This window comes from Chlamydotis macqueenii, chromosome 1 (assembly GCF_036417535.1).
Source record: "Chlamydotis macqueenii isolate bChlMac1 chromosome 1, bChlMac1.mat, whole genome shotgun sequence".
Taxonomy (NCBI): Eukaryota; Metazoa; Chordata; class Aves; order Otidiformes; family Otididae; genus Chlamydotis; species Chlamydotis macqueenii.
The window spans coordinates 82,694,798-82,710,242 of NC_141556.1; the positions used below are offsets into that span (position 1 = coordinate 82,694,798).

At 42.8% G+C, this 15,445-nt stretch overlaps 1 protein-coding gene across 3 annotated transcripts; it reads right to left on the reverse strand.

The window, feature by feature from the left end:
• Positions 1 to 520: 520 nt before the first annotated feature.
• Positions 521 to 14,088, reverse strand: LOC104483132 (very long chain fatty acid elongase 4-like). Of its 3 annotated transcripts, none has more exons than XM_086762952.1 (8): positions 13,831 to 14,088; positions 12,171 to 12,236; positions 10,809 to 10,996; positions 9,670 to 9,750; positions 8,706 to 8,765; positions 7,187 to 7,301; positions 6,282 to 6,409; positions 521 to 627 (listed from the first exon to the last, which is right to left on the reverse strand). In XM_086762952.1, exons 2-8 carry the CDS (start codon positions 12,226 to 12,228, stop codon positions 592 to 594), a joined length of 666 nt encoding a protein of 221 aa, XP_086619078.1. In that variant the 5' UTR covers positions 12,229 to 12,236; positions 13,831 to 14,088; the 3' UTR covers positions 521 to 591. The 3 variants fall into 3 exon arrangements, with proteins under 3 accessions (XP_086619078.1, XP_086618995.1, XP_086618915.1); XM_086762869.1 differs by lacking the exon at positions 521 to 627 and adding an exon at positions 2,364 to 3,403 and having other exon boundaries at positions 8,706 to 8,762; XM_086762789.1 differs by lacking the exon at positions 521 to 627 and adding an exon at positions 2,364 to 3,403.
• Between the last annotated feature and the right edge of the window lie 1,357 nt (positions 14,089 to 15,445).

Sequence of the window (15,445 nt, forward strand, 5' to 3'; positions counted from 1 at the left end):
AGATGTTTTTATAAATCCAGCTGTGACAGGGTATTTTAAATTCACCCTCAAAGCTTTAGACTCTGCCAGACAGCATGAATCATACAAACTTGCAATTTATAATTTCCAGCCTTTTTGACTTACAGTGCATTATGGTAGTGTAATCTTTAACTCTTGGGGACTTGATCTTAATGGGGAAATCTCATTCTGTGCCTTTATTCTATTTTAAATTCCAGGAGCATGTACCTCTGCTCTCAGGTTTTTGCTCTTGTCGCAACAGGATGCCCCAAAGTGGACAGTACCAACTGTGATATCCCAATGTAAAACAGAAGAATGAAGACAAGTGCGTGCAATCAAAAGGAGGAAAGAATCAAGACCTGCAGAGCCACTCAGCTCTACCTATGCAATTTTATCTTCACTGCTAGTGCAAATACTCTCACAAGTGAATTTTGTTTGCATTGATGCTTCTGTAACGGCTGCACTCCATACCAGTATCTGTTTCTGTATTCAAAGCATGGTGTTTCTGGGCAAACTTAATCCCTCCTTATCACCCAACTGAAAATACTTAACTTTCATCCTATGGTTATTGAAGGCACGCTGACAAAAAGCTCTTTACCAATGCAAAAGTGCAAGATCAGACCACTCAGGCTGCAAGGAAGAGGAATAAGAATAGATAAATCAACCGTTACATGTCTAGGACAAATAGTTACAGTGGAGTGTGATGTAGGTGATCAGTCACTGACTTCAAGTTGTCAGGTGTCAAATTCATACCTTTATATATTTTGTTACCAGTTGTGTGGCCAGTCACAGTCCAAAATCCATTGCAGTAAGCTCTGTCATACACAGACACAAATTTAGCTGCTTAAAAACAGCTAAATGACATGTTTACAAATGTATATATTTTTAAAAAGGAGTGGATTTGCAAAAACATTGAGTAATCTAATCCAAATTTCCTGCTCATTTCTAATTTTAAAGCAGTTATGAATTATGAATGAATAAAGGAAAAGCAAAATATGTAATGCTTACTCTGGTATAAAATTATTACTGAAGCCCTTGAAATGAGTAACTGCAATCTGAAAAAACTTATGTGAGGGGAAACTGAGGTTGAGACCCACTCGTGATCCCCTCACATATAGCAAAAAGGAGCTAAATTCATTAGATTTCTTTGTAAGCACAGATAATTTAGCCAGCTGCAGGGAAGTGTGCTCTACATGAAACCAGGGGGCCAAATGTACTGATGGTTTAAGCAGGATAGGGCCGTAAGTGAATCATTAAGTGGACAGGAGTAACGCGACAGCTTTACTTGCACTAAGTCTTCAATGCTGGAGAGGCCTCTGGGGAAACCCTCAGCATGAATACAGTATGTTAGATACACAGATTTTTTTCCTTACCTTACCAAACAAAGAGAAGAATGGAGCACCCACCCAGCGGTTTAATATTTAAAGCTCTAACAAAAGTAGCATCCTAGTATGCAAAAAGCAGTACAATTTATATGGTAAGTAGCATGGAAAAATATTTGACAGGAAGAAAAACAGCTAGTACATAGATGTAAAGTAAGCCCTGCTTTGCTTTTCATACTCACCAGTGAAAATCAGAAGAAAGACTACTCAAATCAATGGAATGACAGTTATGATGTATCATTGTGGTAATGTAAGCAAATTCTTTGTGTGAAGGGGAGGAGGGCAAGGAATCATAGAATCATAGAATGGAAGAATACTGTTTTATCTTACACATGTGCATGTAGTAGCTAAAGGAAAAAGTTTGGCATATGAACACACAGCAATGATGAACAAGTTGCATTTATTTTGCACACCCACTAAACTCCAGATTGGTGTAGAGCATACAGGGTTTTTTTTTGTGTACATCCATTTGCAAGGTTCAGGCTAGCATCTAATTCTCTGGAAATTCCCAGAGGAGTTAGACTTCTTTACATTTGAGGTGAATTTGGCTTGGCAATGGCAATGCACCCTGTTACTAATTCTAATCCTCTCCTTCGAGAGCTTTGTGTTTCAGCTGTGAAAAAATCACTACTTCGTAATACTTGTTTTAATCAAAAAAAGCAGAATGCAATAAATAAATGCCACTTTGTAGTTTAAAATCTGAATTTAGGATTTTCAAAGCACTACTAGATCAAAACTTCAAGACTATTTAACTGCCTGCAGATTAATATAAGTGACAAATTCTAGTTGTAATTGATTTAGGAGCAAAAAAGGAGCCAATAAGTGATTTGCTGAAGTTAATGAAGCTTTGCAGCTTTGCACTAGCCAATGAATTGACTTTATACATTTTGTATTAATACTTGCACAATTAGGTAGTAGAAGTAGTTGCTTATGGTGGTGTAAAAAATTTTATCTTTGATAAAAATTCTACAGTAATAATAATAATAATAATAATAACAAATTGGAGGAAAAATGTTATGTATAAGGAACCTCAATCTATTCTTTCTATTAAAAAATATGGCATCTATAAGGAACAATGTCAAATGGTCTTCATGCATTAAAAGTTGCATGCAATCACAGGCAAATAAGCATTCCAGAAAATGGTACATAATTATTATTACTGCATTAGTTTATTACTTACGATGGAAGTGCTAATAATGCCTTCTTTAGCTTCAGAATAGCAAAGGAACAGAGGCACCTGTCCAGCTGGACAATGTAATGTCCAATTTCCATCACATTTATGCTGATATAAGGCCCCATCAGGGCCATATAGCTGTAATTCACCTCAGTCCTAGTGGGAGCTTCCTTTATATGAAGAGGCTGGGACAGTGTACAGGTGAGTGCATCCTGCAGTCCCAGTGAGTTCCTGGCTGCTGCTGTTACTGGACACTGCTTTCAAGTTGGAAGCACCTGACTCTGCCTGAGATAGATAGTCTTATGAATGCAAAGAAACCCTCAATAGCTTAAGAAATAAGCCAAGGAGTCATGGTTGGATGTTAGACCTTCAAACTGAGCTAACACATGGAAGGGAAGGAGGAGATCTTCTGGTGCTAATTTCACAAAGGCTGCTATGCTGATGACTGCATGGCTTGGCTTTGCATCAGATTAATTAAGCTCACTCCTCTGTACCTTAATCCCTTAGTTTATGTCATTCCTTTTCTTCTTCCTAACTTGAGATATTTGAAGGCAACTGTGAGTCTGCACACGAGCCTCACACACACTCCCCAAATACATTTTCTTCATGCAATCATGTTAGAAGTAGCAGAGAATGTGCAAGTTCACCAGACTGTGCTCACTCTCCTCTTTGATTTTCTTTAAGTTAGCTTCTCCTGCTTTCCCCTAATGTAGGTCCGATAGTAGAAGTGCAGAAAGAGAGCAATAAGGCTGAGAATGTAGAGGAAGACTGCAGTGTTGAAGCCATCAGGGAACGGACATTCTGTGAAGAGGCTGTAGGAAGAATGAGCAGCAATGGCTACAAACTGGCACTGGAAGCAGGGGAAAAAAGAAGCAGCCAGATGAGGGAACCTACAGAAGATGTACCTCAACTGACCATTTGGTCCATCATAAAGAGTATCACAACATACTAGTAGTGTCCTCAACCCAGAGTATCACCTGCTTGCTTCTCCTGACATCCCTGAAAAACTTATATTTCAAGCCCAACAGTATTTTCCCAACATGAAAGGCTGTCACGTGTCCACCAAACATTGAGGCTTGTCCGCTGCTGCAGAGAGCAGGTTTGGAATCCAGCCTCTCCTGCTTAGGAGCAGACCTCTGCCCTTGCGCCACTTCTCTGCCATGGGCCAGTAACTGAGATCATGGAATATGGAAACAAAAGTTGTTCCCTAGTGGCAATCAGATTATTATACCCTAATGATTTTGATTTGTATTTTAGCTTACAAAGAAACTACAGATTCTACTTTTATTCATTTAAACATTAATCCTTTTTTTTTTTATTTTACTAAGTCACTTTTCTCAATACCCTGAAGCAATGTGTCCCACCTACTGAAAATATGTTAAATAAAAACTGATTTCCTGTGCTGGATTTAGCATTACAAACACCTTTTCATTTCATGCAATGCTTTCTTGTTCTGCTTTCACCATTCAGAATAATAAGAATTCTGGACCAGCCTTCAGTGCACCAGTATTTTACATTTACCCTACCTCTTCTTCCTCTTCTCTGGTAACTGTATACTTCTTGCTTGCATAACCTCTCTTTGTGTGGAATTAACTCTCCCACATGCTTAACTATAATAATTGTCGTTGTCTGGAACATTGCTTTTATGCCGTATCTTTGAAAAATCACAGAGTTGTCAGGATCTGTCACCTCTTCAGAAATGAGGGAAAGAAAATCCAAAGGGATTCTCTACAGAAAGAGTCAAACACACATATTTTACTTTAACTCGTCTCTCTTTGCCAGCAGTTAGACATAGTCTTCCTTTTGGAAGAAACAGAACGAAGGCTGCCCAAACTCCTGCCCTATCGAGAATCCAAAGTTTACCCAAGTTACTGCCCCATACCTCTCAAAATCAAGCTGTGTTTTCAGGGCTCCAGAGGGAGAAATGCTGTCATTACTACAGAAAAGGAGAAATCTAATTATTACTTTTTGTCTCTCCTTCTGTTCTGGTTTTGTTTAGTGAGGGGGGGCCTAACGTGGTAGTTTCTGTAGGAAACTGCTACAAGTCACTCCCCTTTGTTGAGTGGACTCGGCTGGGCCTAGGGTGGATCTGCTGCTGGCCAAGGCCAAGCTGATTGGTAGCAGAATGTTCCATGATAACGCCTCTGTGATGACGTATTTAAGAAGGGGAAAACAGAAAAAAACGTAGAGAAGATGTGAAGCAGCTGAACGGGAGCAGAGAGGGGGAGGCGCAAGCGTTGTGGGCCTTGCAGGCCTCACCCTCTGGCCTCCCGCTGGGCAGCCGACTGGGCCCAACTCGGCCCAGCCCGGCTGCAAGAGGTGGAGAGGAGATGAGAAGTGAATGAGATGTAAAAGACCTGATAGCAGTCTTCCAGTACCTCAAGGGGGCCTACAAGAAAGATGGGGAAAGGCTGTTTAGTAGGGCCTGTTGCGATAGGACGAGAGGTAATGGTTTTAAAATAGAGGGGGGTAGATTTAGATTGGAAATTAGGAAAAAATTTTTTACGATGCGAGTTATAGAACACTGGAACAGGTTGTCCAGAAAGGTGGTGGAGGCCCCATCCCTGGAAACATTCAAGGCCAGGTTGGATGAGGCTCTGAGCAACCTGATCTCCTCAGGGATGTCCCTGCTCCTTGCAGGGGGGTTGGACTAGATGACCTTTGAAGGTCCCTTCCAACCCTAACCATTCCATTCTAAAAAATATCCTGAGAGGCGTCTGCCAGCCTGCTGTGAAGAATTTTTCTTCTGAGAGGAATAGCTGCAGACGCCAAGGTCAGTTCAGAAGGAGGGGGAGAAGTAATGTGGCTCCTGGCCAAGATTCCCCTGCAGCCCGTGGTGACAACCATGGTGAAGCAGGTTGTCCCCCTGCAGCCCATGGAGGTCCACAGAGGAGCAGAGATTCACCTGCAGCCTGTGGAAGACCCCACGTCAGGGCAGGTGGAGGCCTGAAGGAGGCTGTGGCCCGTGGAGGGCCCGCTGGGACAGCTGTTCTGGAGGGACTGCACCCCGTGGAAGAGATAACCCACGCCGGAGCAGTTTCACGAAGGACTGTGGCCCGTGGGAGGGACCCCACACTGGAGCAGGAGAGGAATGTGAGGAGTTCTTCCCCTGACAATGACGCAGCAGTGTAAAACAACGCGTGATGAAGTGACTGCAACCCCCATTCCCTCTTCCCCCCTGTGCCACGTGGGGAGGGGGGAAGGTAGTAGAGATAATGTTAAGTCCGGGAAGAGGGAAGGGTGGGGGGAGGTTATCTTGTTCCCTGTCTCATTCTCCTGCTAGTTTTAGAAATAAATGAATCTTTTTCCCCAAGTTGAGTCTGTTTTGCCTGTAACGGTAACTTTAAGGATTTTCTCCCTGTCCTTATCTCAAACCTTGAGCCATTTTTCTTATATTATCTCCCCCTATTCTCTTGGAGGGTGGGGGGAGTGAGAGAGAGACTGTGTAGTCTGGTTCCGATCGGGGCTGAACTATGACACCTTCCTATTATAAAGGTGGGGGTTTATTAGTTGCTATGGTCACTGAAGGCCTCTTGCTAGTTTTCTGAGAATACCATTCAGAGTAGGTCACCAATCAGTTCACCTCTCATAGTGGTACATGAGGACATCTAAGGACATGGTGACTTCCATAGGCAGCAAACAGAAAGACTTGAGCCAGTGAGGGAGCAGAGACAGACAGCAGGGGCCATCACACTCGACACAAGAGATGAACACATGGAACTAATTACCAGCTGCATGATGGTTAGGTAACGCTTCCACCATAGGTAACGGTGCATCTGTGGTCCCAGGCTGGCCAGGGCATAATAGCCGTACATGAAGATGTGTACAAAGGAGTTTAGCATCCCAATAAAGAAGGCTGAGGAGCAAAGAAGTCAGGATGAACAAGATAAACAAACCATTCAAGACCAACCCCATGATGAACTCACAGCCACTATGATGATGTGTTCAAGATACATCATAGCACCACTAGGCATGAATCTTCAATCCTGACTCTGCCTAGGAAGCATGCCATATTCTACCTTCTCCTTTCAGCATATGTCCATCCCATCCATATCTAGTGTTCAGAGACACGTAAGAGCTTCAAAGACAGAGGAGAGAATTCTTGCTAAGCATTTCATACCATTTTGCTGTCAAGGCCATGTAGCCAAAATGGCTTCCCAAAAAAGAATACCCAGCATCTTGTATAGGGCCTGTCTATAGTGGTCTAGTACTTTGTGCCAGCTTCAGATGCTTCTCTTTGGTGGAGCAAAAAGGAGAAGCCATTTAGATACAGACCAGAAAGGGTGTGAGGACCCAGTCAGAGCAGGAGAGACAGAACCTGGGCTGCTGCACCAGGCCCAGCTGAACAGGGACTGAGAGAGCGCTGGTCTGGGTAGAGATAAAAATAGGATGTTATTGTTTCAGTTTGGACAAAGAATGACTGGCACATTCTCATTCTTGATGAGGCAGTGAATATAGCAGTCTAAACAGCCCAAACAGCTGAGCAGATGGTATCCACTGAAACGCACATATTTTTCACACCTTTGGAAACAGGTGAGCTTCCTACCTGCCAGTCAGCCCATCTGCACTGTTTATGCTATCGCCACAGCACAAGAAAGAAAAATTGAAACACAAGGTGTCTACAGAAGCATACCTTGTCCTCCAGGCACATATTTGACCCCTGACCACCAGTTGAATAGCATAGTGCCATGATGGTACACATGCAGAAAAGTCACCTGTTCTTGTTTCTTGCGCAGAATAAAGAAAACCTGAAAGAAGACAGACAAAGGAAAATCTCGAGTTGATGTGTTTAGACAAGATTTTACACTAAAAGTGGTAAGAATGATTCTGAATCTCCCAAACTCATTCCCTCTTCTGTGGATAAAAACTGGTGAAATTCAACACATGCAATACATCTTATATTATCTGGAATGGGGAAGAACTGGAGACTAGAATTTCTTCCACAGATCCCCAACTATTTTTACCTCTGGGTTCAGGTCCCGAGGGCCAAAGTGGACACATCTGAATCTCTGACTGAGCTTCCATATAATTTGCAGTTGCTTGGGTCTGGTCTTTTTCAGGACATAAGTAAGATGTTTACTGGTACCAGAGAGCGATCTACAGAAAAAGTGCTGTGTTGAATGCCCAATCCCTTCTGAAATTTGCATTAGCAAAGATAATGATTTTGGCAGATGAATATGTGTCAGGTCACTGTATTTCAGTGCACACATACACACATACACAAAGAGTGAATGTGCTTTTCAGGGACTCAGAAATTACAAATAATTGCTTTTGTGGCTGATGAAAACAGGGAGAAAATTCGTCAATCCACTGGCAATAGGCATAGGAGGGCTCCACATACTGACTCATTTTTCAGGGTGTTGTCAACTTAACCCCCAAAGATCACTAGACTATGAAGTCAGCTTAGTCCTGCAGAGCGATGGGATTCCTTTGTTAGTTCAGTCAACTGTTTATAATATAGTAGGAGATCTGAAGACAAGCTGTAAAATGGTACTGTCTTCAGGTGAACTCTCAATTTCATATGGGACACAAACATTTAACAGCTTTGGGATAATCGGTGGCAGCTAAAATACCAGGACACATACTCATACATTTGCAGTTTCTTTACTGCCTAACTACCCACTATTATCCAGCCAGCCAGGCAATGGCAGATCCTGTCTGGCAGTCTTAATCAACTGGAAGCTAAGATTTTGGGGGACCATTTTGGGAAGCAGCCAAGGTTGAAGCTTCTCCCCTAGCACTGTGGTTAGGAGGGAATGCCCACTGGGCAGGAAGGGTGCTGGGGAGTGAATGTGCACAGCTACTGGGATCGAGATGGGCAAACGGGACAGCGGCGATTCTTTTATTCTGGAAAGGAGCTTTTGAGGAAGCCTAGCAGCATGGTATCCAGTGTTGGTGCTGGATCCTTGCAGGCCAAACACTTCCAAAAACCAGCATGCTGAAGCTGAGCCCTCTTTTTTAACACTGACAGCCTTATTCCCACAAACAGGCAGAGCAGAATGCATCCAAACACCATTTACTGAAAAGCATCAACCAAATCAATACAGGATCAACTGAGGACATTAACTGCTGGCACCCTGCCCCTTTCTGACAAGGAAGTGATTTATTTACAGCACCAGTCCCGCTATGGAGCCGAGCCGAGCCCTCCTTACCGTATCCAGCAGCTCGAGGACTTTGGAGAAGAAAAACCACCAACACACTCTTGCCATCTGCTGGGCAGCACAAGAAAACGCTGTTAGACCTCAGAGGAAAATCACTGCTCAGCCTCGCTGCCTGAGATTTTCAGCTATGCGCTATGAGAGCGCTGCCCACCTGGGATCGACAGCAAAGGGGAAAAACTAAGGGGCTCTTTTATGGCTGTTGCTTTTTTTGTTTGTTTGTTTTGTTCATCTAGGAGGGAGGAAAGGCATTCACAGTTGCTGTGGCTAGTTAGATGATTGGTTTGCTAAGTTACTTGCTCTTTGACAAGGCAAGGTTGAGCTGCTCAGAAACTTTCTAGCCTCATGGTATTATCTAAAAAACTGAAAAGGTAATATCCATGCTTGCATCTGTTCAATGCCTGTTTATATCTGGAAGCAAAGCATAGGAGCTCTGAATTCAAACAGAAAAAAAACCTCATGCAGCATTTTGGAAAGCTGAAGTTGCTGGGACCCAAACCTCCCTGTGATGGCCAGACAAGGAATAGATTTAGCCAAATCCCCCTGCTAAAAGAAGTGCTGAGTAAGAGTTATGTCATCAAAGATGGAGACATAGAAAATGTGGGTTTTGTTGATAGTGATCACCCAGAATCCTTATATAGTCAATGGAAAGAATCACATATATTCTCAGAGGTAATTTGCAATAGCTATACTAGACATCTGTCTTCAGATGGTAGGATCACTCTCTCTCCAGGGATCAAAGAGGGAACTTAGATGCCTATGTTGACTGAGAAGATTAATTTATCCAGAACTAAAGCCAAGTGCAACTGTTGAAGCAGACAATTTAATGAAATAGATTTATAAGAAACACACTGGAGTAAAAGCCTTCTTAGGCATGCAAATTGCTATTTATGAGCGAAACAATCTGCATACCCACAGAAGGAGCAGGGCCTAAGGCAAGCTTTGTATAGAACTGTACCCTCATTCCTAGTTCACTTTGGCTGTAATCCACTGGCTGGCACAGGTAGCTGTAGTCATCCAAGATTGAAGTTACCAGAAACTGAAACAAAAGAAAAGCAATAGATCCATTTTCTGTTCAATGCCATCTGTTCCAAAAAGATGTACATATTAACACTAAGATAATAGGGTTTCATTCTAGCACTCACTGACAGAAAATCCATGCAATTTAAACAGTTAAGCAAATAGTAAAAACCTAAAACAAAGTACTTCACATCCTTATTGGAATCTGAAAAAGAAAATTCAGTCTGGGCACATTTGAAACTCTTCATGTAATCACTGGAGTGTTCAAAAATGCTGCAGCAGGAATACTAAGCTTTAGAATCTCTCTGGAAGTACTCAGCTTTCCTTTGAAAAGATCTCATACTGTTTTATTTTGTCTGGTTGCATTTGCCTATTAATTGGAAAGCCAAAACCTGGACCAACTAACCAGTATAATGAATAATCAAGTATAGACAAGCAATTTTCATACCTGTTCTCAGATTGAATAGCATTTGCTCAAAAAAAATTTACAATTTGCTTTAACAAGATGTAACAATTCTGTTACAAACTGAAAGGGCAAATCTGTTGACATCAAAATGTTTTTCAAACCTATTTGGCCATGTTCTCTTGAAAAATTTTCAGGCTGGTAGAAAGGTTTACGCTTTGAAAACAAACTGAAAACAATGTTATCAATACTCTCGGCAGCAGGAAGCTGCAGTGTGCTTGGCACTCTTGGAGAGGACTGCGTAAGTCTGTAAAAACAGTTCTCATTCTCAGAAATGGGTTCCTTACCAGCCAGGCCTGAGAAAAAATGAGGAGGTTGCACATCCTCCGTACGCTCTGTGTCTGCCAGAGAGATCTCAACTTTCAACTCATTCATTCAGGAACCTTTCAATATTAATTTTATGAATGAGAGAAAGATTGAGAAATGGGAGGAAATGAGGTATGCTTTGGAAACAATGTTTTCAATAGGGCAATACTGCTCCTCTTGTGGCAAAACACAGACATGTCCAAGTCAGCTGCCACTTCATTAAAGTCCATCAGCAAAAGCTGTTGAAATGTCTCTGGCTTTCACACACTTGCCAGATGCTTACCTAGGCGTCAATCCTGTCTCCTTACCTCATAAAACATGTAGCTTGATAATGTCATCATGGCTAGATTGTAGGCAATCAGTAGGCTTCGCAGCTTCAGTGGTTTCCGCTGACGCATGTAGACAGGCCCCAGTGCCACGATCAAGAGGTAGGAGGCAAAGAGAAGTGTGACTGGAAGTGGAGAGTGGACCAGGGGCCATGGGTCTGTCCTTGGATCTGAAAAAAGCAAAACACACAGCTAAAGCTGGCACATCCCAGACACCTCCTCCTAATCCTGCCTCATCCCTAATCCACAGAAATGCAGGATACATTATATCTGCAAACACGTCCCAGTTCCCATTCATGCTTCCTCTCCTTTTCCTGTTGTGGTCACTGCTCTGCTAAATTCCCTCAGCATCTCCCTTTGCTTCCTGACCTGCCAGTCCCAAGCCCCAGACTCCTCTCACTGTTCTAGCCCTGAGATCCTTGCAGAAGTCCTCTACTGAATTTTAGTTGACTCACTGGTGAGTCTACGGGCCTCAGGATATTTTTTTTTAATATCATCCCTATCCACATGACTCTCTAATCCCTGTCCCTTATAAATCTCCCTGTTCTTTACAATTCCTGTTTTGGGCTCTGTCAAGAGCTCTTTGATATTCCACTTCTGGATTTTACAGTCCGTCAGAAGTCCTGAATCCCAATTTAGACTCTCTTCTGAAATTCAAGTCCTGAAACACTTACAGCCTGAGCACTATGTCCCATGTCCTCCTCCTGTCAAAGTTACCATCCAGGCCTGCCATTCTACCTTCATGTCATTTAGTGGCTTTTCCTTACACGCAGGAACTCAACAGAGCCCTGTGGGACCAAACTGGACCTGCCGATCCTCTAGCTATTGAAGATCTGAAGTCTCTTAACTGCAAAATGTCAAATCTCAAACACCAACAAGTGGTTTCTTTCAATATTTAATTTGATAATAGGTTTTACTGGCATCACAAGGAGTTTAAACCTCAAAGTATTAACTCTTTGGTCTACTAAGCTTTCCCACGACACAAGTACACATTTAAAAAAATTCACTTTTTAAAATAGTCCAGATTAACGGGCAATCCTGAGCGCATATTGGTGATGATTCTGTCAGAGTCCACTGTACATTGAAGAGAAAGCTGCTGAGAATTCCTAGCTATGGGCAGGGAAAATCCCCCATCCCTTCATTCCTTACTGTGACTCAGCTGGAATGTCCCTGAGATATATTTCAAGACTTAACGGAAGTTTGTGCTCATGGAAAAGGAAAAGTGAAAATCTGCCTAGTGAAAAAAATGTGAGCTCATATGAGAATCGTGTTACTTCTAGGCTTATTCTTCATAATCATGCTCTTTATGTGGAAATTCCTATTTAATACAGCATCTCTACCTACCTCCACTTTCAAGGACCCAGTTGTAGAATTCCTGAGTTTTCTGCCAAGTTGAAGCCATTACAAGTTCTGGAAAGAAATTAAAATTAGCATCCTCAGGATCAGATTAATCCCATTTATCTTAGCCTTGTCAGAGTCTTGAATAAGAAGGCTCCTTAGACAAAGGCTCAGTATTACGGCTAATGAAAAGAAAACAGTTTGCTCTCTGTAGAAACTGAAATTTTGGACCAGGATTAGAGTCATGTTTAAAAAAGGAAGGAAGAGAACGCCCCTGTTAATTATAAGCTTTTTAACTTCTATTTCCAGATTTTGATATTTTGTTGAAATTTCACCCCTAAAAATACTCTGAGTAGCTGCACATGATATACCAGAGCCAGGAGCTCTGTGTACTGTGTTGGGAAATCAATCACGTTATATTTTTTCTAAAGCAGTGCAGGCACAACATTTATGCAAGGACACGCACCAGGTGGCATAACTGCATCCTTCCACAGGCATTCTTGGAGATTGACAGTGCTAGCAGGCAGTTTGGGATTAATTCAGTACTGCTGCAACTCCAGAGATGTTAACTGAGCTACGTTGGTTCTTTGACTTTCTGAGGCTCAGTTTATATATTAAGTTTGTTTTGCTTTATCTTGTATATATTCTATAATATAGTATATTAAAGTAGAAAAGTCATATATAATATGCTTCTCTTCCCTTCTTTCCTTTAGCAGGAAGACCTTTTCAATGACATTTGGAAGTTCACCTCAAAAACACTTTACTGCAGTTACTTTCAACAGTTTGTGTAATCTGTTATCTCCATTAGCAAATATACAGGACCAGCTTCCTCCCAGTTTAATCTCCTCCTGGTACTGAGAAAAGTACATTTTCTCCTTTGACTTTTCATTGACTGCTGAGTATAAGGGTACCCACGCCTCTTCTGGACCTGTCCCCTACTGCCCTGTGCCCGCTGGGTCCCTGCAGCACAGCAGTTTGTGCATTACACGACAGGGAAAACTGTAGCCTAATCTAAGGCCTCTTATACTGATATAAATGTGTTTTAAGGAGCCTTATGAATATGAATAGTTTTCAGACCACATAGTTCTGCTGGAACTACAAATGCATAGCGCATGCCTGCCACTGTTTACCAACTGTACTTTTGACTGTGCACATCTTGATAAAATCTGTTAAAATTAACAAGGCTTTGCTGTATCCCAGTTGTAAAGAGATTTGCTCTGGTGAAACGTAACACGCAACAAAACATCCTGTACCTACACCTCCCTGTCTGCACACCTCACAGCCTGGCATGCAACTGTACACACAGCACCGTGTCAGTGACAGAAGCATACTTGAACAAATTTCTTGTCTACAGGCACTTGTTGCAGTCAGACTCCTTTTTGGTGTGCTTCTCTGACACAAACCCCGAGACCCTCAGCACAAGCACATCTCGTACGCATCCTGACACAGAGACACACGCCCTTGTAATCCGGGCAAAATCTGCCAGCAGAGAGATTAGTCAGTGATTATCAGCTGGCTCGGAGTCAATCCAGCAGGGATTTCGTATGGTTACATGCCCTCAAACAATCCATACGCATTCCAGCTCACTCCACTCCGCTTCCCTTGCTTCCCCCAAACTGTCAGCCTGTAATGCAGAGGAAAACCCGGGAAGCAGGAACAGACTTACCCCAGCAGTGCAGCTGGCTTCGTGCCTCCCTTTCTTCAGGGGTGTCCCTGCAGCTCCTCTCACTCCAGGTGCACGCAGGCAGGCAGCAAAACAAGAAGCGGCAAGAGCGTGTGCCATTAAGCAGAGGCTGTGCTCGGCTTTCTTCTCCACACGTGAGGTCAGTACATCACCTGCTGAGTCTCACATAGATGTGATGGATCTTCCCATCTCTTAAGCACGATTCAGGGTCTCACAGCGGTACCCACCGTAAAACTAGCATGAGCTGCAGGCACCATGGTGTTGTCTCGTAACTTTGCCGGAGCGGAGGTTACATCACATACTCCTCCCCCTCTCTCTCTTGCCTCTCCCCACATGATTTAACAGATTAGGGGACTGGAAAAAGGAGGAAAATGAATGCGGAAGAGGACCGGGATTCCACAGGAATGAACCACTGACCTTTAGTGTCATGCTTGGGAGCCTGGCCCAGTGGGAACCAGGCCAGCATTTCTTCTGCAGGTTTCTTCAGGACATGTCATGGCAACTTTTCAAACAGTAAAACATGAGGAATCATGCCTGGACAAGACCCTGGAAAACAGTCTGTTTGGAGCACTCCTTCAGCCCATCACAAGGGGCTGTCAACGAGCCTTTTGTGCACTTAAAATAAGTCCAAACCACAAAATGAGGGAGCAGAGAATGGTGGGAATACCCACTCACTCACTCAGGGAAGGCAGAGCAAACTCAGCTGGAGTCATCCCCTCATATCCAGCCTCTATCCCTGGGGGAGTCATATTTACTGTTTTTAAAGATACATGAAAAACTTTTGGGGAGTTTGACAGTGATACCACATTTCCCCTTTCATGATCTCCAGCAACTATATCAAGGAAAAATGCAGAGACCCTTACTCGGCAGTGGCGCAAGTCAGTAATTGCAGCACATGCGATTCAGTACCATGTGGAGGTACCAATGCAGAACCAGCACCCTGGCCCCATCCCACCAAGAAACAATGCAAAGCCAAGTGATTGAGTTCCGCTTGGTCACCTGAGGTGTACCTGCACCTGGTGTGTAGATATGCCCACTTATTTTCCCAGTGGGCACAGTTTATTAGCAGAACTCTGAAAAAAAAAGAGTGTAGCATCATACCTTGCACCATTGCATTCTGTCTGTCACCAGATACATCACAAGCACTTCTGAAGGGCAAAACAGCAAAGAATAGCTTTTGAAAGGAGGATAATTAGACATACCATGTGGTGGTAGTTTTTTGTTGAAACACATCATTGTTGATGCTGCTGGACAACTACTATGTTTCCATGATTTGTGGAAACTATGAAAGAAATTAAACAGATACTTTTGGAAAAGGTGATCAAAGGTGTAGGCTTTGCGTTTGAGGGGTGCGGGTGGGGCATGTCAAAAGGAGAAGTTTAAGAGAAGGTTTGACTAATCTTTGGTATCATATTGGGTTTTTTTTTTGTTGTTGATTCAGCTTCAGGGAGACCATAATAGTGAACTTTACATACCATTTTTTACAGATCATCCTGTAAAGGCTGTTTCTCAAAGTTTTTAATGGCTCATAAATCAACAGATTTAATTTCTAAAGTTTTGGTGCCCAAATCCTTAAAAAGGTCCAGTGATTTATCTG

What these genes read in the sequence shown, in the direction of transcription:
- LOC104483132 (XM_086762789.1), bottom strand. Translation starts at nt 12,228, where the DNA reads ATGGCTTCAACTTGGCAGAAAACTCAGGAATTCTACAACTGGGTCCTT. An exon ending in CTGGGTCCTTGAAAGTGGAG is followed by an intron (nt 10,997 to 12,170) that starts GTAGGTAGAGAT and finishes TGCTTTTTTCAG; the next exon opens with ATCCAAGGACAGACCCATGG. An exon ending in ATATGTGCCTGGAGGACAAG is followed by an intron (nt 6,410 to 7,186) that starts GTATGCTTCTGT and finishes TTTGCTCCTCAG; the next exon opens with CCTTCTTTATTGGGATGCTA.